The following is a 26,233-nucleotide window of genomic DNA, read 5'->3' as shown; positions in this document are numbered from 1 at the left end:
ACAGAAAGCAGTTAGCTGAAACTTGTATTCTTATTTACACAGTATTACAATAACTTTCAGGCATAAACCATCTTTTAATAAATTTGTTGAGTTCTGCATTAATTATTAACCTGCGATATACAGTGTCCGTTCTAAAAGTTCAGAGATTGATTTTATTCCTGATGTGTAAGTGATGTTAGCAAAGTGACTGCACTGGCAGCTTGAACTAACAACTGTCAACAGATATGCATTCAACAAAATATATGTGAGCAGGCAGTGTTAAGTAGTCAACATGAAGCTGTAGTGTGTCTACATTCTTGTGTCATAAATCACAATGGAGCAACATGTTAAACCATTCTCCCAAATCTTTTGAAGAAGAGATAAGTGTGTGCAAAGTTTGCTCCACATACCTCACAAAATCATCACAGGTTGTGTTTTTCAACACGAACCTATCACAAAATGACAAACTGCCGATATTTGCACAAAGGATCAGAACTTCGACAACATAACCGACTCAAAGGAGGTTTTTTTCTGACTATTTCACATAGTCGCGTGAATGTTTGGTGTTTGGTAGACAGTGGGGGGAAGGGGGCGACCATTTAGAACACCTGAAGAATTTAAAAATAATCATCTTAATGTTTTTTTATTTTTTATTATTAATCTGGTCCCCAAAACTTCTTGAACTGAGAGAGCATCACAGTTATTTTTTTGCACTTACTTTTGTAACTGTTGATAATTGTTAAAAGTTCCTTTCACAAATTGACTGTGTAATCGAAGATTCATTAGAATTTGACCAGCCTGGGATAATTTGGACTCCAAAAATTTATGTAGCAGTGATGTAATTTTTGCGATACATTATGTACTCTCCTTGTAACAGGCAACTCAAGAAAAAGGGAGGAGGTGAGGAAAGAAATCTTACTTCAGCTCTTGCATCATCTATCTATTGTATTTAACCCATTGTGAAGAAACTTCAACATCTATATCATATGAATGAATACCATATTTGTATAAGCAATCAAAAAGTTTCTCGTTGACATGTTTTTGCTTGCAATGATGTGGTATTTATGTTGGCGTAAGTTTCAGTTAATATGCAGTACACATCTGAGATTAAAAATTAAAGTTGATTTCCGGGTGTGATTGCAGAGTGTTGTTTTATATTTTTGCTCTCTACTTGATAGGTTCATTGGAAAAATTATTTTGGTGTAGAAACTTCTGTAATCAATTCCTCATTTTTGCATTGTCCATTGTCTTTATGGAGTTGGCATTTTAGTTCAGTTTTGGCATTGTTAATGGTAGATAGTGGCTGGATGCCCTTCCTGACACCGCCACTTTCTCCCTGGGACAGAATTTGTGTTCGCTATCAGTTCATGTCAAGAACAGCTCATGTTAAGTGTGAGAATGTTTTCTGAATGTTTGTGCAGTGTATGAGTGAAGTGGGACATGGCTGCCATGCTTGATACTCTCCTAGTTGGCTGTGGGGAAATTGCCTAAAATCCCCATCTGGGCTGGCCAGCAATGCATACCTTGCCATTAATATGCCAGGCGGATTTGATCAAAGGTCAGCATGCCTTTCTGTGTTCCAGGAGTGGGTGCTTCAATACATTCAGCTATCTGGGAGGTCACTTTATTCTATTCTTACTCTGAGTCATATCAAGAGTTAAGTGAAGTTTAGATTTTATATTGTTATGTGTTCAAATACCAACCACCTGATCACAGAAGGAAGGTCAAAAGAACGAATGTGATCAAATGGTGGTGATCAAATACTTGGTTAGTGCATAACTAGTGATAAAAGAAGGCAAAGTTACAAGGAAACTGAACGGGTGGCAAGGGGGAAAAACATTAAAAGTACTTCCCATAGACCACTTTTTAATTGGGCCTGGGGGGGGGGGGGGGATGTCTATGTTCAGAACTTGGAATTTCTTTAATACTGTTTTCTCAATCGAATTAATATTTTTTTTTAATGGAGACACTGTAAAGAAACATTTTGTGTGTCACCTTTAAGCACTTTAACTTGGGATTCCTTGAGCTCTTTCGGGCAATTTTTGATTTGGGGTATTGTGATATTAAGTGAGCTGTTAAGTTCACTTTTCGGTTTTTGTAACTTGGTATACAAATTGCTTGTGTGCAGAGATACATTTCTCAGTGTGTAGTGAGGGAGGGGATGTAATATGTAATGAGTTTCCTAATCACCTATACTGATTATAGTGATAAGTTCATTCAAGATGCCTTACTTGTGTACCTACATATCTCGTGTTCTCCATAGTAAATTGTGAGCAGCAGATACTCGCTATTAAAATCTGGAGGACATATGAGAAACAACTAATAACTCTTACACTGTACACAATTCAAAACAACCCGTACGTATTACTAAAACAACCACTGCTCTGATACTGCTTGCTTTCACCTGTGTAGCATGCTAGAAACTGTAACTGCCACGTTATTGGAGCATCTGTACATCGCAGTGCTTCACTTCTTGGTATTAAGAGTGCGAGTCATTAATGTATTTGTTCTCTGCCTATATATTGTGAATATTCTCCAAGTGACTATAAAGAGTCTGATAGTGTACTTCTCACCACACCATATTAAGGTTTTACTCAGTTTCATTCACAGGTAAGGTATGGGATGAAAGATTGCTGATATATTTTTGCAATTATAGTATGACCCCACTTTTACATTCCCAGAATGAAATTTTTCCCATTGTTTGTCATCAGTCTCTTCGAACTTTGTGTTCATGATGTTATTGCCCATCCTCTTTCATGTTATTATAAATTTACAGTCATTTTCACTTAATGAAACATGTAATTGGTACATAATGATGTAAATTAGTTTCACGTAGTGTTTACATCATGATGCAATAAACTCTGATCTCTGGGCTCCCTAATTCTGAAACTGTAGAAATCATTAAAAGTGGGAACAATTTGTGCTGCTAATTGTTTCTCCTAACATTGCCAACCTAACAGTAACAATATTGTATGTAATATTGTGGGAAGTTGCATCATCGGTTGAAGTTCTGGATTGTGCTAAGTGTTCAATATTAGTCCAAACTGAAGTGAAGTTGGCAGTTAAAAATAAGAGATATGGTGATAGCTCATCCGGTTAATACACGGGCTAGCTTCAAACCATCGCAGGTGCCTGTTAAACTTTTGATTTTCAAGGCTTTAGGAAAGGTAAAGGTACCATAGAGGCAATTCTGACATTGTGGTTGACAATAGCAGCAAGACTGCAGAAAAATCAAGACACATTAACAGGATTTTGGTCAACCTGGGAAAAGCACTCCCCGCTATCAAATGGTGCAAGAGGTTTGTAATTCTGAGAAAAGTAGGGGTCAACTGAAGAGAAAGACAGGCAGTGTAAAATATGTAAAATAGCCAAGAGGGAACAATAAGAGTGGAAGACCAAAACAAAGAATTTGGATTATAAAGAGGCCTTTCATCCCTACTGTTCAGTATATTCTTTTTAAGAAGCGGTGATGGAAATAAGACGAAAGTGGAATTAAAATTAAAGGTGAAAGGCTATCAATGATAATATTTGCTGATGATATTTCTATTCTAATTGAAAGTGAAGAATCATTACAGAATCTGCTGGATGGAATGAACAGTCTAATGAATACAAAATATAAGTTGAGAGTAAATTGAAGAAAAAGAAAGGAATGCGAAGTAACAGAAATGAGAAAAGCAAGGAATGTATCTAAATTGAGATGACTAAGTAGATGAATTAGAAAGTTCTGCTACCTATGCAGCAGAATAACCCATTATGGACAGAGCAAGGAGGACATAAAAAAGCAGATTGGCACTGGTGAAAAGGGCATTCCTGCCGAAGAAAGTCTACTAGTATCAAACGTAGCTCTTAATCTGAGGAAGAAATTTTTGAGAATGTATGTTTGGAGTGTGGTGCTGCAGAAGAGTGTCGAAAACTAGGTGGACTGGTACGGTAAGGACCGAGGTGATTCTCTGCAGAGTCAGTAAGGAAAGGAATATATGTTAAGACATCGGGGATTAGTTTCCATGGTAATAGAGGGAGTTGTAGAGGGTAAAAACTGTAAAGGAAGAAAGAGATTGGAATAATTGAAGATGTATGTTGCAGGTGCTACTCTGAGATGATGAAGTTTGCCCAGGAGAGTAATTGGTGGTGGGTCACATCAAACCAGTCAGGAAACTGATATCTCTCTTTTTAACAGGGGATGTACTGTGCACATCGCCACCCCAACCACCCAGCCCCGTCTTCCCTCCTAGAATATCAGATGATGTATCAATTATTCAAATACAGTCATAATTGTCAAACTATTGGCACAAATTTTAAAATATGTCTCAATTTCTAAAGAGTTAACGTGGCACCCATCAGAACATCTGAAATTAACAATATTGGCCTGCAGAATTCATTATGCTACCAAATATCTATATACGTTTAACATTGTAATGACATTTGTAGAACACAAGTATCTCTTTGCATCCACAATCTTATGGAATTAGCCAACCGCATATTGCTAACTACACTGTGTTCTACATTTTTCTTTCAAAACACATTTTTAGCATACTATATAGCAAGTTGTATAACTGGAAGCTAGATAAATAGCTTATTTACAATTAGATATGATCTAGATATATAGCGTGAGCATAAAGTTTTTACCTGACAACAAAAGTTTATTTTGAAGGAACCGAGCTAGAGACAGCTGTGCAGTTTGATGCAAATGGTAGCTTAACTCAAGAGGATTTTTTATGGATACATTTCCACGCTTCTGTGTGGTTTTTCAAAAAGTAGTGTGGCTCATGAAGTTTTTATCTGTACACTAATATACATGCTCTGACGGCATCTTATTTTTCTCTCTTCCTCAGCCATGGGTAGTCTTTCAAGAAGTTGGTGCTGCATCATGCTTGGGGTTTATTTGTTAGCTAGTTCTTGGATGAAACTGGACAGATGGGACTGTAGAAAGACAGACATAATGACCAACAGATTAAAAAAAAATCACTAGGAGAAACTAAAACAAATTTAATTTTTTCATCAATAATAAGTGCTTAAAAAGTAATTTCCCACTATTTATATTTTTCTTCAATTCACACCATTCCTGTAAAGGGTCAAGTCTATGTGAAATCAACCAATGGTCTGGTTCTTGACGTGTCAGATTTAGATATTTTGTAGTAGTAGTAGTTTGCATGAAAAATTCCAAATTAAAAATATTTTGGACATTTCATTTTGAAACTTCAAAATTATGCAATTTGTTTATGATATGAACCTTGAAATCACCATATCTCAAACAATTTGACTTACAGACCTCAAATTCAAACCATTTTATTCGTTTTCTGACAAGCTTTGAAAATATGTCCTAGTTGACAATGATCATAATTATGTTCAATTTTCTCAGATTAAGTTAGTTTTTAATTTTGAAAATTTCAAAATCAGATTTGTTTGTTTTGAAAGGAAAAATGTGAATGGAACATTATTTGTTAACGCGGGTGCCAAATTTCATGATCGTGTGTCAGAGGGAACATATTTTAATAACATTTATTTTGAAACTTCCTGGCAGATTAAGGCTGTGTGCTGAACAGACTTGAACTCGGGACCTTTGCCATTTCGGGTAAGTGCTTACACTTGTTCATGAAAGGCAAAGGTCCTGAGTTTGTCTCTCTGTTGGGTACACAGCTTTAACCCAACAGGAAGTTTCGTATCAGAGCACACTCTGCTGGAGAATGAAAATTTCATTCTCATAACACCCCTCAGGCTGTGACCAAGCTATGTCTCCACAGTATCTTTTCTTCCAGGAATGCTAGTTGTGCAAGTTTTGCAGGAGAGCTTCTGTGAAGTGTGAAAGGTAAAAGATGAGGTATTGCCTGAATTACGGTTGTGAGGATGGGTTGAGAGTCATACTTAGGTAGCTCAGTCAGAACACCACTTGCCCGCAAAAGGCAAAGGCAAATTTTTTATTTCCTGTTAGGTAGTAGAAATCCACATTTGGTTGGCATTCGTGTCCCCCCCCCCCCCCCCCCCCTCCCCTCCCCTCCTCCTCTAAAATTTAGAACATATTTCCAGTGGAAAGTAGGCCTTCTGTTATGTTTGCAACTGTTATTTGAGTTTCTCATTGAACTGGGGCTAAAGAATCAGGTTTTTCAATGATTTGCTCTTACTCGGGCACTCTGTAAACTAATCAGTCGTCAGCTCCTGATTATGTGAATTCAGCAGTTCGTGAATGTCGTCATCGTCGTCATCTACCTCAAAATTTGTCTGGCAAGATCCACCTTCTCTTCAATCACATTATCAGGTTGCTCAAGATCCCCATGGGACACAGATATTTCCAGGCACCATGCAAAGTTTTTTTGTGAAATTTCATTCGAAGATTGTGCAACAGATCTCACAGCATCTAAAACACTAAATTGCTTCCAAAAGTCTTTGAGAGTTTGTTTTGTCTCATAGCTTAGTGTAGATGTGCAAACGATCGTGTCTTGCTGTAAGCTGTAAATGTTTTAATGACTCCCTGGTCCATCGGTTCAAGCAAGCGGGTTGTATTCAGTAGCATAAATACACCTTTCACATGTGGATCAAAATTAAAGTAACAGGACAATGAACTTTGGTGTTGTCGATTAATAGCATCACTTTAAATTGATGTGTTTTAATTGGCAATAACATTAGACTATGGATGTCAAGTGATAACCAGACCAGTTCTCAATAGGACAGCTGTCACCCAAGCTGTAGCATTTGACTTCCAAATCACAGGCAACCTAGCTTTAGATGTAGCTTTTAAGCTCGTGTATTTTCTGAGCAATAAACTAAGAGGTTTTAATTTACAATCACCAGCTGCATTCGCACCAACCATCACTGTCAATTGATCTTCGTTGCCGCTAAATTTGGAAATGTTTTCTCTTCAGCATGGTAGAAGTTCTTTTAGGCGTCTTCATCCAGAGCAGACCAGTTTAAGTATGTTGAATACGTTATGTCGGACATAACTATCTCCTGTCAGTGCCCTGAGTTTGTCTGGTAGTGTGAAAGTCTCTTTAGCAATGCTTGCCACCTCTCCACTTTCTGCGATGTTATGCAAATTATGACAACTTTCGAATCAGCTTGCCCAACTGTTACTAGCTTTAAACATTCCTTGTTTGTCCACTTCCTCAGTGTCTTTCGATCTCTTAAAAATCAGCTTAGCTTGAGAGCACACTGTGTTCTGATCAACATGACGATTTTTCACTCTTACATTATCACACTGTAATTGTAGCATTGTTTCCATCTGAGCAATAATACCATGGCATTGACGAACAATACTTGAATTCAAAGATTACGCATGTTTCACGAATTCAGGAATGTTTTCTTTACCTTCTATAAATGTCTTAACTGTCAATTCTATTAGATCAAGCTTCTTTGCCAGTTCACAACTTCTAGATTTTACTTCAAAGTCTTTGATAATATTACCTTTACCGTACAGAGCTAATGATTTTCTTTTCTTGTTCGATGCAAATTAATCAGTTCTGCTTTCTTTTGGATGACATAGTGGATAAAACAAATCCATTTGAAACACGTCCAGACTTGTCAGAAGACTTGTCGGTGGAGTGAGGGACGAAACCCGTAATTCTAGATTTGCATAAAATGGTGTTGTATAAGTTGGGAAAGGACATATAAATAAAGTGTTTACTTCTCTTTTTTCATCTCTTGGTAGCGCACAAGCCATCCACAATTTGTCGTCACACACACATGCACAAGCAACAAGTCCTGTAATCTATTCAAAAGCATGCAGCATCGGAAAATCAAAAATCCTTAAAGTCGGAAACAGTTTTTGCTTTACCTTTGCTCTAAGAATAAATGCATGATACTTGGAGTCCATGTTCCTGCTATGGCTTTATAAAATCTTTTTGCCAAGCTGCTTTCTTGTGCTGCATGCTCATCATTTGTCATTTAGAAGTAACTGATAGCATATATGCTTTACCCCAAACAGTTGGAAGTAAGTAAATATTTGATAATACTGTGCTTCCACAACTAATAGAAATGTTAAGAAAACCAGTATGACTTTCATTTTATGTGCATTTATGGAGCCACTGCGTCCTCATGTGACAAAGTGCCCAACTGAGCCAGTGACATGATTTAAAAATGCCTAATTTCCCAATAAGGTGCTGAACTGCACATGTTGGAATATAAGTACAGTATTCCACTTGGCTATGCTTGGTACTTGATCATATTCCAACATGTGCTTTTCAACATTTTATTAGGTAATAAGCATTTTAAATTGTGACACCAGTACTTTCCTGCCACTTTATCACCTGAGCACATGTGCTTAATGAGTTAATGTATACAGCAGCCTGGTCCAGTTTTCTCCCACAGTGCTTTGGTGATTCCTTTATTGAAGTGAATTACTGTCAACAGAAATTTGTTTTGCTACATTATGTAAATTAAAAATGCATATTATCCTAACAGTATTGTTGTTATATGCCATAGCTAAGTAGAATTTTAAAAGGATAAAGCAAAGTGTGCTAAATTAATACTCAGTAATTTCATTTCAACAATAGTTTTATGAACCAGCTTGCAAACATAGTGTAGAATAATTGTTGCCTGTACAAATGGCAGTAAAATGAAATTTATTTTCACATCTTCCCTATAGAATACTGTCATGAAATTTGACACACACATTAAAGCCTAGTTTACACGATGACACTAGGTTGCAGGCAACTATGCTACCGGCCACTGCACATGCGCGCGTTTGTGCAACTAGTTGGTGAATCTAAACACTTTCGGCGTGTTCCATCTTTGGCGACACTAGTAGCAAGAATTTTGAGGTTGTGTGTGTTCGTAGAGTGTAGACAAACTGAAATATGAAGTGGGGGACAGAGAATAATGTTCGCTTTTGGATATCTATGCTTTGCATAGGTGTTTATGGCATTTCGGTGATGCTGATTACAAAAATACGCAACATATTGCTGCTCCTGAGACCATCATGTGCGATCAGAACATAGATGGTTTGACAGTATCTGAACTGCAGGGCAAAATTTATTCGGTTAGGAGCACATACACAACTGAATTAAGAAAAATACAAGTGAGTAATTCTATACGTGCTCTTTTCTAAAAGGCTAAAATCCCATCGTTTGAGGTGGCTGATTCTTTGTTAAGGAATACTGTTGACAGGAGGGAAGGCTACACAAATCGAGAAGCTGCATTCTTTATTTAATATTCATCTATTTAAAACGTAGCAGCAGTGATCCCCATTCACATGTTATAATTTTGAAGTATTGCAACTGTACAGATCTGTCTTCAAGATAATAGTTTGCAAACCATTCTTTGCTTAATGTGGCCTACTTTGAATTATTATTGCTGTTAATGTTAATAATTATTACTGTTAATGTTAATAATTATTGGTGTTAATGAAAAAGTGCCATCACCAACTAAAACCGCATCTTATAACACGCCGAGTGTTCTCGATCGTAATGCATGCAATATAATAAGTAATTTCAGTTCTGGCAACAGTACTTCGTGCATTGCAGTATCTTTACTCCTTTTCACGTGCTAACTCTACTTAGAAGAAACGTGAACAGTTCTGGTGACATTCTAAGATATCTGAAAGAGCTTCTTGGGTCTTCCATTATAAATTATTTCAGCAAGGATGCTGAGCAACCGACCTGATGTCTGTTCTTCATCCAGTCATGAATTGAAATACGTTTCTTATTATTTTTCTTATGCAGTGATTGTACGCAGCTAGATTTCTCTCCATTACAACTCGTGCGATGTGCAGCTGCCAAAACTTTCATTTCAGACACGACTCAGAGACCCTCAAAATGACGAAACTGAAGTGTATGCTGGTGGCGCCGTGCCTACAGTCAAATATGAAACCATTTGCGTGCAACTCATTTCTTCCAACGAGTGGCACAACCCAATGTCGTCGTCTAAACTAGGCTTAACAAATAGTGTAAGATTGCCCTGCACTTACTTCAAAATAAAATATTTTTAAATTTTCAAAATTTAAAGTAGTTGTGGTTTGGGAAAATTTACCAATTTGATGAAGTTGGTCGAACAGCAATATATTTAAAACCTATAATAAATGGAAGAGAATGATATAAATTTTAGGTCTTTGAGATATGGATAGCTGCTACTCATCATTTAGGAGAGATACTGAGTCGCATCCAAGATTTTGAATTGTTTGTTTCCTTTGAGATATGGCCATTTTAAGGTTTTGAAACGTGGCAAAAATTGCACAATTTTGGAAACTTTTAAAATCAATAACTTGGAAACGAAATGTCTGGAAAACGTTCAATTTTGGATTTTATCTAATGACAAATTACAAAATTCTAAAAAATAAACATTCTCTCTCTCTCTCTCTCACACACACACACACACACACACACCTCATCTCCTGCCCTCTCGCCCACACCTCTCTCATCTCCTGTCCTCTCGCCCACATCTCTCTCATCTCCCGCCCTCTCGCCCACAAAACTCTCATCTCTCCCCCCCCCCCCCCCCCTCTCGCCCGCACGTCTCTCATCTCACCCCCCCTCTCGCCTGCACGTCTCTCATCTCACCCCCCCCTCTCGCCCGCACGTCTCTCATCTCGCCCCCGCACGTCTCTCATCTCGCCCCCTCGCGCTCTCTCATCTCGCCCCCTCGCGCTCTCTCATCTCGCCCCCTCGCGCTCTCTCATCTCGCCCCCTCGCGCTCTCTCATCTCGCCCCCCTCGCGCTCTCTCATCTCGCCCCCTCGCGCTCTCTCATCTCGCCCCCTCGCGCTCTCTCATCTCGACCACCGCGCCCTCTCTTCTCGCCCCCCTCCCCCACCTCATCCCGACACCCCTCCTCTCCCGGCCCCTGCATCCCGGCACCCCTCCTCTCCCGGCCCCTGCATCCCGGCACCCCTCCTCTCCCGGCCCCTGCATCCCGGCACCCCTCCTCTCCCGGCCCCTGCATCCCGGCACCCCTCCTCTCCCGGCCCCTGCATCCCGGCACCCCTCCTCTCCCGGCCCCTGCATCCCGGCACCCCTCCTCTCGCGGCCCCTGCATCCCGGCACCCCTCCTCTCCCGGCCCCTGCATCCCGGCACCCCTCCTCTCCCGGCCCCTGCATCCCGGCACCCCTCCTCTCCCGGCCCCTGCATCCCGGCACCCCTCCTCTCCCGGCCCCTGCAGCCCGACACCCCTCCTCTCCCGGCCCCTGCAGCCCGACACCCCTCCTCTCCCGGCCCCTGCAGCCCGACACCCCTCCTCTCCCGGCCCCTGCAGCCCGACACCCCTCCTCTCCCGGCCCCTGCAGCCCGACACCCCTCCTCTCCCGGCCCCTGCAGCCCGACACCCCTCCTCTCCCGGCCCCTGCAGCCCGACACCCCCTCCTCTCCCGGCCCCTGCAGCCCGACACCCCTCCTCTCCCGGCCCCTGCAGCCCGACACCCCTCCTCTCCCGGCCCCTGCAGCCCGACACCCCTCCTCTCCCGGCCCCTGCAGCCCGACACCCCTCCTCTCCCGGCCCCTGCAGCCCGACACCCCTCCTCTCCCGGCCCCTGCAGCCCGACACCCCTCCTCTCCCGGCCCCTGCAGCCCGACACCCCTCCTCTCCCGGCCCCTGCAGCCCGACACCCCTCCTCTCCCGGCCCCTGCAGCCCGACACCCCTCCTCTCCCGGCCCCTGCAGCCCGACACCCCTCCTCTCCCGGCCCCTGCAGCCCGACAACCCTCCTCTCCCGGCCCCTGCAGCCCGACACCCCTCCTCTCCCGGCCCCTGCAGCCCGACACCCCTCCTCTCCCGGCCCCTGCAGCCCGACACCCCTCCTCTCCCCCTTAAATGATGACTCAACTAAAACATTATAACCCTCCATGTATCGCTCACATATATATACATGAAGACAAGTGTATCACAAGAGCCAAATAAATGTTGAGAAGCCACCATAGTTTAAAATCCATGAGTATAACATCAATGAGTGTAAAGAGAGGAGCTTAACGTCTAACTTTTTCGACATTCCACGTCTCTATCACTGCAAATCAGCACATGATCTGTGGGATCTGCCTGCAGTCATGAATATCGATCGCTATATGCTTAAACGCTAGTGATGTGATGTCTTCTGACCTAAACTACACATCCAGAGCAAAAGAATAAAAATGTGAAAGAAAGATAGAAGACAAATGACGTATTCACAAATAATTAGACAGCTCGACATTAGAATGTATTGTTTTTATTTATTGGTATGAGAATATTTGGACGGTGCACATCTAATGAGACAAAAAAAGTCAATCAGTTCATTTCTCCATTGTCATCACAACCAGATAAACTATAACATAATAGTAATATCCATTGATTTAGGGAATACATCTGTTGAATGTCACTTTCGAAACCCACTATTTTCCTGATTGTCTGGCAATCATATTCTGAGGCCAAATGTTGGTTGTCAGTTCTTTCTACCATAATTTTAATGTAACAAGCAAACCTCGGCCTTTAGGAAGAAGTAATGATCCAATTTTTACTATAAATAACTAGCAGTTTTGATATTAATAAACTAATTTCCGTAGAATTATGCCCCCCCCCCTCTCCCGTGGGGATAGGGAAAATGCCAAAAGCTACGCTGTGTTGGTTGGGCTAATGTGCTTATATTTTAATAAAACATTTCCATTTCTCCTCAAGCTTTTCTCCAATATCGGCCCATCGATACAGCGAAAAAAAATATTGATATTACAGAACAAATATCGACATAGAGGCCTATGAAAAGGTTCCCTGCACGATGCCAATATACTGCCGGTTTTAGAGCTGTAAATTTAAGCATTGATTTATTATTAAATATTCTGTACATCAACAAGCTAGGAGCCTGTTTACACCCCTTAGAGCAAGAATTGAAAGGAGAACAATGCATGATCATGCTTGGCGAAACCTCTTTGCTAACAATGGTAACTGCATGTAAATGGCACAATAAAAGGTGTCAGACAAGTCCATCATTTGGTTTAGTCGCATTGGATTTGTCCGGAACACTTGATGTCAACATTCCTGTTTTTTCATATCTGCGAATGCTAGCAATTTAGATTTGTGGTGTCAAAACTGTGTTGCAGTTTCTGTTGGTAGCACCAGGCACCAATTAAAACAACATTTTCCCTCAAACATCTCAGCCCACTGCAAAGACCAATCTTGTCATTCAGATTTTTGTTCATCATTTTCAGAAACTATTTTTGATAAATGGTGGCACTAGTTGTGTTAAATATTTTATTTTTATTTTTAATGCAATTGGTGTGCTATTTCTTCACATCAGAAATCTTGTTATTCCACTTGGACAGCCCCCCCCCTCCCCAATGCAGTTGGACTACTTCTTAGTGCCACCTATACTTGCTTTACACTGTCAAAGAGAGAGACTGAACATGGTGAAAGCTCAAAAAGTAGGAAGACCCCTTTATGTTCTACTACAATTTCAAAACAACAATATCAAATACTTATTAAAAATAGTGAGAAAAATAGAATATAAAATAAAAATATCTGCACTTGATATTGTCATTTCATTATCAGTGTATCAGTATATGGGGAAAAAATATCTCAGATACATTAGATATATTTTGGAAAAAATATTGATATATTGATGTTTATCAACAGCCCTACTGCTGAAATCTTAAAGCAACATGATTGGGAGGCAAGGAAGCAAGTGGTAACTTACTTAGCAGTTCAGTAAAAATGTGGAATTTCACTGATAATTCCTGTAATTTCAAAGGCGAAGGAAATTGTTGGTGTAAATATTTGCCACCCCCCTCCTCCCCCACCAATCCCACACCCTTCTCTCTTTAGTCACTGTACCACTTTTTTCTTTGTAACATTGTATCAGAACATGGTTTCTTTTGTGGAATCTTGTAATGTGCTGACTGTTGTCACAGCCTCTGTAACTGTGAAAACAGAATAACAGCACCAGCTATAAGTATTAGTAGGAAGTTTCTGTATGTGTAATACTGTTTTAATACTTGCGATTTGGGAGCAGGTATTTCTTTTAGCAGATTATACATAACTCTGGTTGTCAGGATACCTAGATAATATGAGAATTTTTGTGTCACTATATTCAATTGAAAACTAAATACTAATGTTACATTAGAGGTAAGATTGCCCATTTAACATCAATCAGATTTTAAATTAGCCTATAGAGAATAACATTTATGGTCATATGTACTTGCCATATAAGCCCAAAATTAATTATGAATTCTTGCATAGTTTTTTTTTTCTGCTAGTTTAAATTATGTTTGGTATTTGTAAGAGGTGGAGTTTTATTTTTGCTTGTAACTGCTTCCAAAAAACCTTGCTAGAATTGTGATTAGCTTGCAACAGTTACTCTAATCATGCGCCTCTAAAAACAACTTAAGGTGATTTACATTTGTGTAGGAGGAACGTGAGAGACAGAGGTTACGGGAACGGGAACGAGAACTGCGAGAGGAAGAACGTCGCCGAACTGAAGAAGCTGCACGGCAGCGTGAGATAGAGAGGCAACAACGGGAGTTGGCAATAAAGCTTGAAAGGTATAAAACATCTTTATAAAACTTGATCATCAAGATTTTTTATTAATATTCGCAGTTACAGTACAGAATATTATTTTATAGTGCGAATTTTCAAATCTTCCCAGTGAATTGAATGTTCAAACAAATTTCGCCCTTGTAGCTGGTCGTTGTTTCGTTCATCCCATATTTCGACTGGGCACCTGCCAGTCTTCTACAGGTGATCTGTCAACGACTTTGATCAGCTGCAAGTCTGAATTTGTCGGAATATTATTGTAAGATTGTCTTCCAGGGAGAAGGAGAAGTTGCGTTTGGAATGGGAGCGCGTGGAACGGGAACGTGCTGAAGTACTGCGCTTAGAACGAGAACGTCAGCGTCGTGAACGTGAGAATTTGGAAAGAGAACGGGAGGAGTTACTAAGACAGCAAATAAGGTACTACGCTGTTTCCTTCTGACTCTTTCTTGAATTGGAATTTTCTAGTGATGGAAATCATTAAGTGAATGAATTGTTTCTCCAGAATTATGTACTAGATCTTTCAGGATTTCAGCACATTTGAATAAGATTCTGGTGCACCACAGTATTTAGAATAATACTTCAGCTTACTTATTTGGATTAAGGGCTCTTTGTAAGCTGTTCTGTTGCTACTGAACATTTTTGTCCATTTCTTCTGGATCATATATTTGTATTAAATAATTTTAAATTGGAACTGCTCTTGAATATATAAAAAAAGTTAAATCATTGACTTTTAAGAACGGAAGCTCAAAAATAGGATTACTATTAAGGGTGTTGGAATCTTTTAACTCTTTAGTAGTTGTTGTTGTGATGGTGGTGGTGGTGGTGGTGGTGGTGGTGGTGGGGGGTGGTGGTCTCCAGTCCTGAGACTGGTTTGATGCAGCTCTCCATGCTACTCTGTCCTGGGCAAGCTTCATCATCTCCCAGTACCTGCTGTAACCTACATCCTTCTGAATCTGCTTAGTGTTTTCATATCTTGGTCTCCCTCTGATTTTTACCCTCCACACTGCCCTCCAGTACTAAATTGGTGATCCCTTGATGCCTCAGAACATGTCCTACAGACCAATCCCTTCTTCTAGTCAAGTTGTGCCACAAATTTCTCTTCTCCCCAATTCTTTTCAATAACTTGTCTTTAGTTGTGTGATCTAACCATCTAATCTTCAGCATTCTTCTGTAGCACCACATTTCAAAAGCTTCTATTCTCTTCTTGTCCAAACTATTTATCGTCCATGTTTCACTTCCATATATGGCTACACTCCATACAAATACTTTCAAAAACGACTTCCTGACATTTAAATCTATACTCAATGTTAACAAATTTCTCTTCTTCAGAAATGCTTTCCTTGCCATTGCCAGTCTTCATTTTATATCCTCTCCACTTCGACCATCATCAGTTATTTTGAATAGCAAAACTCCTTTACTACTTTAAGTGTCTCATTTCCTAATCTAATTCCCTCAGCATCACCCGATTTAATTCGACTACATTCCATTATCCTCGTTTTGTGTTTGTTGATGATCATCTTATGTCCTCCTTTCAAGACAATGTCCATTCTGTTCAGCTGCTCTTCCAAGTCCTTTGCTGTCTCTGACAGAATTACAATGTCATCGGCGAACCTTAAAGCTTTAATTTCTTCTCCATGATTGTAATACCTACTCCGAACTTTTCTTTTGTTTCCTTTATTGCTTGCTCAATATACAGATTGAATCACATCGGGGACAGGCTACAACCCCGTCTCACTCCCTTCCCAACCACTGCTTCCCTTTCGTGCCCTTCGGCTCTTATAACTGCCATCTGCTTTCTGTACAAATTGTAAATAGCCTTACACTCCCTGTATTTTACTCCTGACGCCTTCAGAATTTGAAAGAGAGTATTTCAGTCAAGATTTTCAAAAGCTTTCTCTAAGTCTACAAATAATAGAAGCGTCGGTTTTGCATTTCCTTAATCTATCTTCTGAGATAAGTCGTAGGGTCAGTATTGCATCACGTGTTCCAACATTTCTACGAAATCCAAACTGATATTCCCCGAGGTCAGCTTCTACCAGCTTTTCCATTCGATTGTAAAGAATTCGTGTTAGTACTTTGCAGCCGTGGCTTATTGAACTGATAGTTAGGTAATTTTCACATCTGTCAACACCTGCTCTCTTTGGGATTGGAATTATTATATTGTTCTTGAAGTCTGAGGGTATTTCGCCTGTCTCATACATCTTGCTCACTAGATGGTAGAGTTTTGTCAGGGCTGGCTCTCCCAAGGCTATCAGTAGTTCTAATGGAATGTTGTCTACTCTCGAGGCCTTGTTTCGACTTAGATATTTCAGTGCTCTGTCAAACTCTTCGCACAATATTGTATCTCGCATTTCGTCTCCACCTACATCCTCTTCCATTTCCATTATACAAGGGGGGACCCAAAAGTAACCAGAATCGTAATGCTGCACATCATGTACTTGTAGTAGCAGGTTGCGCCTCCAGAGGGTTGTAGTAGGAGCGCTGCTGAGTCTTTCTGCCACGCAGCGTCACCCAATAGTGAGAAGTGTGGTTTCTTTGGCAGTTCTTTGAGTGTGTGTACAGTGCAGACGTGACACGAACAATGTGCAGTTGTGAAGTTTTGTTTCTTGCTTGGCAAGAACGCAGCAGAAACAGTTGCGATGATTCAGACAGCCTACAAAGACCGTGCTCTTTGTTAAACGCAAGTGTGCGAATGGTTTTCTCGATTTAAAAAGGGCGAAATGGTGGCTGAAGATCAGCCACGTTCCGGTCGACCTTCAGCTGCTTGAAGCGAAGACAGCATTGACAAAATCCTTAATCTCATCAGTGAAGATCGACGCAGGCAATCGACCAACTCGAGAACTTGTCCAGGTTGTCCTGGAGCTCAATTCAGCACATCTTGACAATCGATTTGGGGATGCGAAGAGTGGCAGCAAAATTCGCGCCAAAGCTTCTTACCAGAGATAAGGGATCGTCGCGTTCAAGCCTGTCTCGAAATGAAGGACGCATTCAAAGATGATCCACATTTTTTCAACAAAATCATTGCAGATGATGAGTCATGGTGCTGTGGGTACGATCCAGATAATAAACAACAGTCATCACAATGAGTCACCTGGCTCACCTCAACCAAAAAAAGCTCGACAAGTGAAATCTAATGTTAAAACGATATTTAACTGTTTCTTTAACATCAAAGGGATCGTACACTCTGAATTTGTCCCTGAAAACCAGACAGTAAACCAACAATTTTATTTGGAGGTTATGAAACAGCTTTGCAGAAGTTTGTCGCGAAAATGTCAGACTATGTGGGATTCTGGCGTGTGGTTCCTGCATCACGACAACGCTCCTACGCACACGGCTCTCAGCGTTCACCAGTTTTTGGCCTCAACAAAGACGACTGCTTTGACCCACGCACACTATTCGCCGGATTTAGTACCCTCGGACTTCTTCCTATTCCCGAGGATGAAGAGACACTTGAGACGGAAGCGTTTTGCGCATGTGGAAGACGTAAAACGCAATGTCATGAAAGTGCCAGCAGGTATCCAAGAGGACAAATTTAAAAGGTGCTTCGAACACTGGAATGAACATTTGGACAAGTGTATTAATGCTAATGGAGAGCACTTCGAAGGAGACTACGGTTGTATTTGAAAACAATAAAGTATATGTTTTCTAAAAAGAAATTCCGGTTATTTTTGGGCCCCCCTCGTATTTTCCTCAAGTACATCGCCATTGTATAGACCCTCTATATGCTCCTTCCACCTTTCTATTTTCCCTTATTTGCTTAGAACTGGGTTTCCATCTGAGCTCGTGATATTCATGCAAGTGGTTCTCTTTTCTCCAAAGGTCTCTTTAATTTTCCTGTAGGCAGTATCTATGTAACCCTAGTGAGATAAGCTTTTACATCCTTACATTTGCCCCTAGCCATCCCTGCTTAGCCATTTTAACTTCCTGTCGATCCCATTTTTGAGTCATTTGTATTCGTTTTTACCTGCTTCATTTACTGCATTTTTGTATTTTCTCCTTTCATGAATTAAATTCAGTATATCTTCTGTTGCCCAGGGATTTCTACTAGCCCTCTTTATATATAGGGGTATTAAAATTGTGTGTAAATGAAAAATAACATGCAGTTGGCAATTTTCCTGAACTGTTACTCCCTTTTTTTCCTCGTTCTGTGAAAAATGTAAATCCGAAAGTTACATAATGGATCTTGACTCTCTCTCAAAGCCTGAGATTCTTATATGAACTTAAAAATTCCCTCTTAGAGAACTCGTGCCCTAGACGTCAAGTCTGATTAAAAATACTCTCCTTCCATCAAACTGTATAGTCATTCCATGTCAGATCAACACACCTCTTTTACCTCACCATTTTAGGTTTTGCTAAAATTTAGTGTACTTATAGTGGGTGCTGAGACTAAGAATAATTCCAAATTTAAATTTTTTTATCTCAAACCATTCCTGAAATATGGCTATGTAAACTTTCCAAAAACCAGCCATAAATGTTTGAATGGACTTTTTTTTCCTTTAATTGCCCTAGGAGCTGCTCTAATTGAGCTAGAGAACTGGGAGAGGTGTCATTTTGCATGCTTTGTCCAGGGATATACAACAAAACATAGCCTCTAATTAATAACCTTTTTCAAAATACTAATTAATATTTTGATTTAATTTTTTTAGAGAAGTACATAATTGAAAATTTTCAAAATATTTCAACAACTGCTTCATACTGTTGTAAATCACATGGTAAAATATAAATGTGGGATGATGATGGGTTTATTGTTTTGGGGGGGAAAAAAAAAATTCCGGACTCTTGTTTTTCACCAACAGCCATAGTTTGACTAAATTGACCTTTAACAAACAGGAATTTCATTAAAATATACTGAAAGGCAACTAAAAAAGTATTAGAAACATCAAAACATCACCTGATTAAAACAAAACTTATCAGCATATTTTATAATTGATTGCTTATTTTAATTTCATACAACTTAACGAACAGTGTATTACCTGATAAAACAAAAAATTTTGAGCATTTAAGTGCAAACTGAAATAACGTATGAAAAAGTACAAGTTTTTACATAATACACTCCTGGAAATTGAAATAAGAACACCGTGAATTCATTGTCCCAGGAAGGGGAAACTTTATTGACACATTCCTGGGGTCAGATACATCACATGATCACACTGACAGAACCACAGGCACATAGACACAGGCAACAGAGCATGCACAATGTCGGCACTAGTACAGTGTATATCCACCTTTCGCAGCAACACAGGCTGCTATTCTCCCATGGAGACGATCGTAGAGATGCTGGATGTAGTCCTGTGGAACGGCTTGCCATGCCATTTCCACCTGGCGCCTCAGTTGGACCAGCGTTCGTGCTGGACGTGCAGACCACGTGAGACGACGCTTCATCCAGTCCCAAACATGCTCAATGGGGGACAGATCCGGAGATCTTGCTGGCCTTGGTAGTTTACTTACACCTTCTAGAGCACGTTGGGTGGCACGGGATACATGCGGACGTGCATTGTCCTGTTGGAACAGCAAGTTCCCTTGCCGGCCTAGCAATGGTAGAACGATGGGTTCGATGACGGTTTGGATGTACCGTGCACTATTCAGTGTCCCCTCGACGATCACCAGTGGTGTACGGCCAGTGTAGGAGATCGCTCCCCACACCATGATGCCGGGTGTTGGCCCTGTGTGCCTCGGTCGTATGCAGTCCTGATTGTGGCGCTCACCTGCACGGCGCCAAACACGCATACGACCATCATTGGCACCAAGGCAGAAGCGACTCTCATCGCTGAAGACGACACGTCTCCATTCGTCCCTCCATTCACGCCTGTCGCGACACCACTGGAGGCGGGCTGCACGATGTTGGGGCGTGAGCGGAAGACGGCCTAACGGTGTGCGGGACCGTAGCCCAGCTTCATGGAGACGGTTGCGAATGGTCCTCGCCGATACCCCAGGAGCAACAGTGTCCCTAATTTGCTGGGAAGTGGCGGTGCGGTCCCCTACGGCACTGCGTAGGATCCTACGGTCTTGGCGTGCATCCGTGCGTCGCTGCGGTCCGGTCCCAGGTCGACGGGCACGTGCACCTTCCGCCGACCACTGGCGACAACATCGATGTACTGTGGAGACCTCACGCCCCACGTGTTGAGCAATTCGGCGGTACGTCCACCCGGCCTCCCGCATGCCCACTATAGGCCCTCGCTCAAAGTCCGTCAACTGCACATACGGTTCACGTCCACGCTGTCGCGGCATGCTACCAGTGTTAAAGATTGCGATGGAGCTCCGTATGCCACGGCAAACTGGCTGACACTGACGGCGGCGGTGCACAAATGCTGCGCAGCTAGCGCCATTCGACGGCCAACACCGCGGTTCCTGGTGTGTCCGCTGTGCCGTGCGTGTGATCATTGCTTGTACAGCCCTCTCGCAGTGTCCGGAGCAAGTATGGTGGGTCTGACACACCGGTGTCAATGTGTTCTTTTTTCCATTTCCAGGAGTGTAGTTCTGGTCCATGATGTTTGGAATAAAACTATTAAAAAATTAAATACACAATGCTTGTTTTTGAGTAACAGGTATTTATACATAGCTAAATTAACATAATAGGTACCAACAGTAATTTTGAAACAACTTTTTATTAAGTATACATTAACACTAACCTGAGACAAAAATTAAGTTTTGAGTTGAAAGCAGTTTCCCAATAAATTGTCTTGGAACTTCACAGATTATGTTTTAATAAAGCCGACTGGGCTTGGTTTACATTACTCTCATTAAGAATGCATGTTCTCCTTGTCTGAGTAAATGGATTTACTTTTGTGAAAACATCCACAACTGACACGCACAGGACATCTGCATGTGCAGGATAGGAGAATGACTTAGCTGGTCCACATGGAAGAAGAAAAGTTATTTTCATTTCATCAAGTTCGTTGTCGTGTCTCCCCCCCCCCCCCCCCCCCCCCCCCCAAAAAAATGAAAAATGTAACCAAGCCACCAGTTTCTGCCATATACAGTGGTGACATTGCCTGATACATGTTGTAACTTTAGTTTGTCAGGTGATGTAGTTACTTCCCCCTCCCAACTCTGCGTATCACCTGAAAAGTGTTAAACTATTAATTTTGATGTAATGTTGTGAATGAAAGTGTGATATTGCTGTGTTCCTTTGATTGTCTATGCCTCTTCAAGCTGGCTTCTTAATAATATTTCTGAAGCAGCATAGTCTTCTTGATTGGAATACACAAAATGAACATTTGTGATATTATCTACTGCCTACGCAAATGGATCTCGTGTGGTTTGAATATTATTTTCGTATGGCCTTTGCAAACTTGCACGAGCTGCCTGTCTCTTAACTGAACCCCCTACTCCATCACGAGGCCCTTTCCCATGTTCTTTGGCTGAAAAGTGCCACTCAGCTTTTATGTTGAAGTCTTCCTCAAGGTTCAGGAAGTTTTTCTTATTTTTGTACTGAGCAGCTGAACTGTCAGAATATAGTATAAGCTTTTGAAATTTGTTGGATAAGAAATAAGCTTCTTTTGAAAGGTGTAAACTGCAACTAGATTGTGCTCCAGGCAATCAGAAACAATGACAAAGCTCATACGCTCAATTTTGTCTTCCTGTTTGTAATATATAACAAAAGGATGAATGGTAATCTGTTGTCTTGTCCAGTGGTAACTCTGAGCTTCATCCTGTAGAACTAAACTATAAATTTCCAAAAAATCACATATGACAACAAATACAGATTCCTGCATAAGATTTTCTCTTGTGAAGTTAAGGAATGTTCATTGTTGCTTGGCGATGAAGTTATGCTGAATCAAAGTAGACATCTTACTACAAAATAAATCTATGAATTCTTGAGAAGTCTTCTGAACAATTTCCAGATTACAGCTGTCAACTGACATCTGCTGTCTGAACTGAACTCGTTCAATTAAGTTTTCATCAAAAGAGTCTTGTAAAATTTTACGTATGACAGTTTCTCCTGGGCAATATTCAGTTTCCTATGTTGTAATCCATTGATGATGGGTTGCAAAGCATTTTTGCAATGCACTGTGTATAATTGTTTAATTGCTGTTTGTGACAGTATTTAGTGTGGCATTTTCTATCATTAATTTTATGTTTTGGTGAGTCCAAACTCAAAACCAAGAAAGTGTTTACCAACAGAAACTGTCAAAACTGTACATTCATTTTATGAAAATGATGAAGTTAGGGCTTAAATAGGTTTCTCTAAATTTGCTAAGTTGAGACCGAAACATTGTGTATTTGCTGCCTGGAGTGACACACACACACACACACACACACACACACACACACACACACACACAAAACAATGTTTCGGTCTCAACTTAATTGATACAAAAACCACTTATAAACTCGCCTTCAATTTATAGATTTACTTCTAAATGAACTATTAAATATGCTAGACACAAACTGGTCAACACAGAGGTAACAATTGATTTGCAGTAAAACGACAGTGCACAATAATGCTGTAGGCACACTAAGCCTTGGAAGGTAACAGTCATATATCCTCTCAACAATGGCTCCCGTCTCTGAATGATTGTACAGACATAAGCAGTGTGCTTGTTTCAACTTGTTCACAGCCTGCTGCGTACATAGACAGGAACACGAGCATGCTCAGCCTTCATACAGTGGCTAAAGTCTGTGCTGATGAAATGTGCATTTTTGGACCAGAAGTATTACATCGATAGTCTGCTTACAAGTTTTTCACACCTTATTTAAATCTTAGCTATAGGTCCCACACTCAACATCTCGTTTTGCCAGTTCATAGACTGTTAGTTTAAACTGTAAGAAACTAAAAAAATAAGCAATCAGTTATAGAATGTGTTGTTTAGTTTTGTTTCAAGGTGATATTTTGATATCTCTAGTACTTTTTTACTTACCTTTCAGTAAATTTTAATGAAATTCCTGTTTGTTAAAGGTCAGTTTGATCAAACTACGGCTGTTGGTAAAAAAACAAGTGCCCGGAATAATTTTTTAACAATGAACCCATCATAATCCCACATTTATAATTTGCTTTGTGATTTACAACAGTATGAAGTAGTTATGGAAATATTTTGAGAATTTTCAATGATGCACTTCTGTAATGAAAATTAAATCAAAATATTAATTGGTATTTTGAAAAAGGTTATTAATTAGAAGCTTTGTTTTGTTGTATATTATTGGAAAGAGCATGAAAAATGCTACCTTTCCCAGCTTCTAGTTCAGTTAGGGTAGCTCCTAGGGCAATTTTAAAAAAAGTCCGTTCACACATTCTTGGCCGGTTTTTGAAAAATTTACATGACCATATATCAGGAATGGTTTGAGGAAAAAATTGAAATTTGGTATTTTTCTTAGTTTCGGCACCCACTATAAGTATACCAACTATCAGCAAAATCTAAGAGGGTGAGGTCAAATTTTTATTTAAAGTGTGTTGATTTGATAGGGAATGACCCATTCAGGTAAGTTTTTATTGCCAACATATTATTCCCTGACGCTTTTGCAAAACCAATTGTACCAAGAATGACATGTTTTGGGGCAATCTTACACTGTTGTATATGTGCAAGAAGAAATATGAAAATTATTAAAACTGCATGTTTGTTTCACAAATTCATATTTGAGTATAGTGCTTACTGCATTTGCTTTCATCAGGCAGTCCAATTCAAGATATGTGGTGTCGCAATCATCACTGTCATCACCTGTGATGGATGGAAGGATTTAAATGATACTGCAGAAGTGTTATGACATTCTCTCGGGAATCACATTCATTAACTTTGCCAAGTTTCAGCAAAATTACTGATTTTTAACCTAAGCTAGATCTTGGTTATGCTACAGATCAGTCTTGTCACCATAAGCATCATTCACTAAATTGTAATTATTTTATTATATATATATATATATATATATATATATATATATATATATATATATATATCTAAAAAGAAAGATGATGAAACTTACCAAACAAAAGCGCTGGCAGGTCGATAGACACACAAACAAACACAAACATACACACAAAATTCTAGCTTTCGCAACCAATGGTTGCCTCGTCAGGAAAGAGGGAAGGAGAAGGAAAGACAAAAGGATATGGGTTTTAAGGGAGAGGGTAAGGAGTCATTCCAATCCCGGGAGCGGAAAGACTTACCTTAGGGGGAAAAAAGGACAGGTATACACTCGCGCACACACACACACACACATATCCATCCACACATACACAGACACAAGCAGACATTTGTAAAGGCAAAGAGTTTGGGCAGAGATGTCAGTCGGGGCAGATGTACAGAGGCAAAGATGAAGTTGAAAGACAGGTGAGGTATGAGCGGCGGCAAATTGAAATTAGAAATTAGCGGAGATTGAGGCCTGGCGGATAGCGAGAAGAAAGGATATGCTGAAGGGCAAGTTCCCATCTCCGGAGTTCTGACAGGTTGGTGTTAGTGGGAAGTATCCAGATAACCCGGACGGTGTAACACTGTGCCAAGATGTGCTGGCCGTGCACCAAGGCATGTTTAGCCACAGGGTGATCCTCATTACCAACAAACACTGTCTGCCTGTGTCCATTCATGCGAATGGACAGTTTGTTGCTGGTCATTCCCACATAGAACGCTTCACAGTGTAGGCAGGTCAGTTGGTAAATCACGTGGGTGCTTTCACACGTGGCTCTGCCTTTGATCGTGTACACCTTCCGGGTTACAGGACTGGAATAGGTGGTGGTGGGAGGGTGCATGGGACAGGTTTTACACCGGGGGCGGTTACAGGGGTAGGAGCCAGAGGGTAGGGAAGGTGGTTTGGGGATTTCATAGGGATGAACTAAGAGGTTGCGAAGGTTAGGTGGACGGCGGAAAGACACTCTTGGTGGAGTGGGGAGGATTTCATGAAGGATGGATCTCATTTCAGGGCAGGATTTGAGGAAGTCGTATCCCTGCTGGAGAGCCACATTCAGAATCTGATCCAGTCCCGGAAAGTATCCCGTCACAAGTGGGGCACTTTTGGGGTTCTTCTGTGGAAGGTTCCGGGTTTGAGGAGATGAGGATGTGGCTCTGGTTATTTGCTTCTGTACCAGGTCGGGAGGGTAGTTACGGGATGCAAAAGCTGTTTTCAGGTTGTTGGTGTAATGGTTCAAGGATTCCGGACTGGAGCAGATTCGTTTGCCACGAAGACCAAGGCTGTAGGGAAGGGACCGTTTGATGTGGAATGGGTGGCAGCTGTCATAATGGAGGTACTGTTGCTTGTTGGTGGGTTTAATGTGGACGGACGTGTGAAGCTGGCCGTTGGACAGGTGGAGGTCAACGTCAAGGAAAGTGGCATGGGATTTGGAGTAGGACCAGGTGAATCTGATGGAACCAAAGGAGTTAAGGTTGGAGAGGAAATTCTGGAGTTGTTCTTCACTGTGAGTCCAGATCACGAAAATGTCATCAATAAATCTGTACCAAACTTCGGGTTGGCAGGCCTGGGTAACCAGGAAGGCTTCCTCTAAGCGACCCATGAATAGGTTGGCATACGAGGGGGCCATCCTGGTACCCATGGCTGTTCCCTTTAATTGTTGGTATGTCTGGCCTTCAAAAGTGAAGAAGTTGTGGGTCAGGATGAAGCTGGCTAAGGTAATGAGGAAAGAGGTTTTAGGTAGGGCGGCAGGTGATCGGCGTGAAAGGAAGTGCTCCATCGCAGCGAGGCCCTGGACATGCGGAATATTTGTGTATAAGGAAGTGGCATCAATGGTTACAAGGATGGTTTCCGGAGGTAACAGACTGGGTAGGGATTCCAGGCGTTTGAGAAAGTGGTTGGTGTCTTTGATGAAGGATGGGAGACTGCATGTAATGGGTTGAAGGTGTTGATCTACGTAGGCAGAGATGCGTTCGGTGGGGCTTGGTAACCAGCTACAATGGGAC

The 26,233-nt window shown here is 41.0% G+C and overlaps 1 protein-coding gene across 2 annotated transcripts in view; it reads left to right on the top strand.

Annotated features, from left to right (window-relative positions):
* LOC124607891 (scaffold attachment factor B2-like) overlaps positions 1-26,233 on the top strand; it is a 211,848-nt gene that overhangs the window by 151,715 nt on the left and 33,900 nt on the right. For both annotated transcript variants that reach the window (XM_047139942.1, XM_047139941.1), the window contains exons 12-13: positions 14,265-14,398; positions 14,667-14,807. In XM_047139942.1, coding sequence (XP_046995898.1) covers positions 14,265-14,398; positions 14,667-14,807 — 275 coding nt within the window. The remainder of the gene's footprint in view (positions 1-14,264; positions 14,399-14,666; positions 14,808-26,233) is intronic.

The sequence above is a fragment of the Schistocerca americana genome, chromosome 1 (genome assembly GCF_021461395.2).
Source record: "Schistocerca americana isolate TAMUIC-IGC-003095 chromosome 1, iqSchAmer2.1, whole genome shotgun sequence".
Lineage (NCBI taxonomy): Eukaryota > Metazoa > Arthropoda > Insecta > Orthoptera > Acrididae > Schistocerca > Schistocerca americana.
The sequence above is the reverse complement of the archived record's forward strand: the minus strand, read 5'-3'. Positions and strand labels throughout refer to the sequence as shown.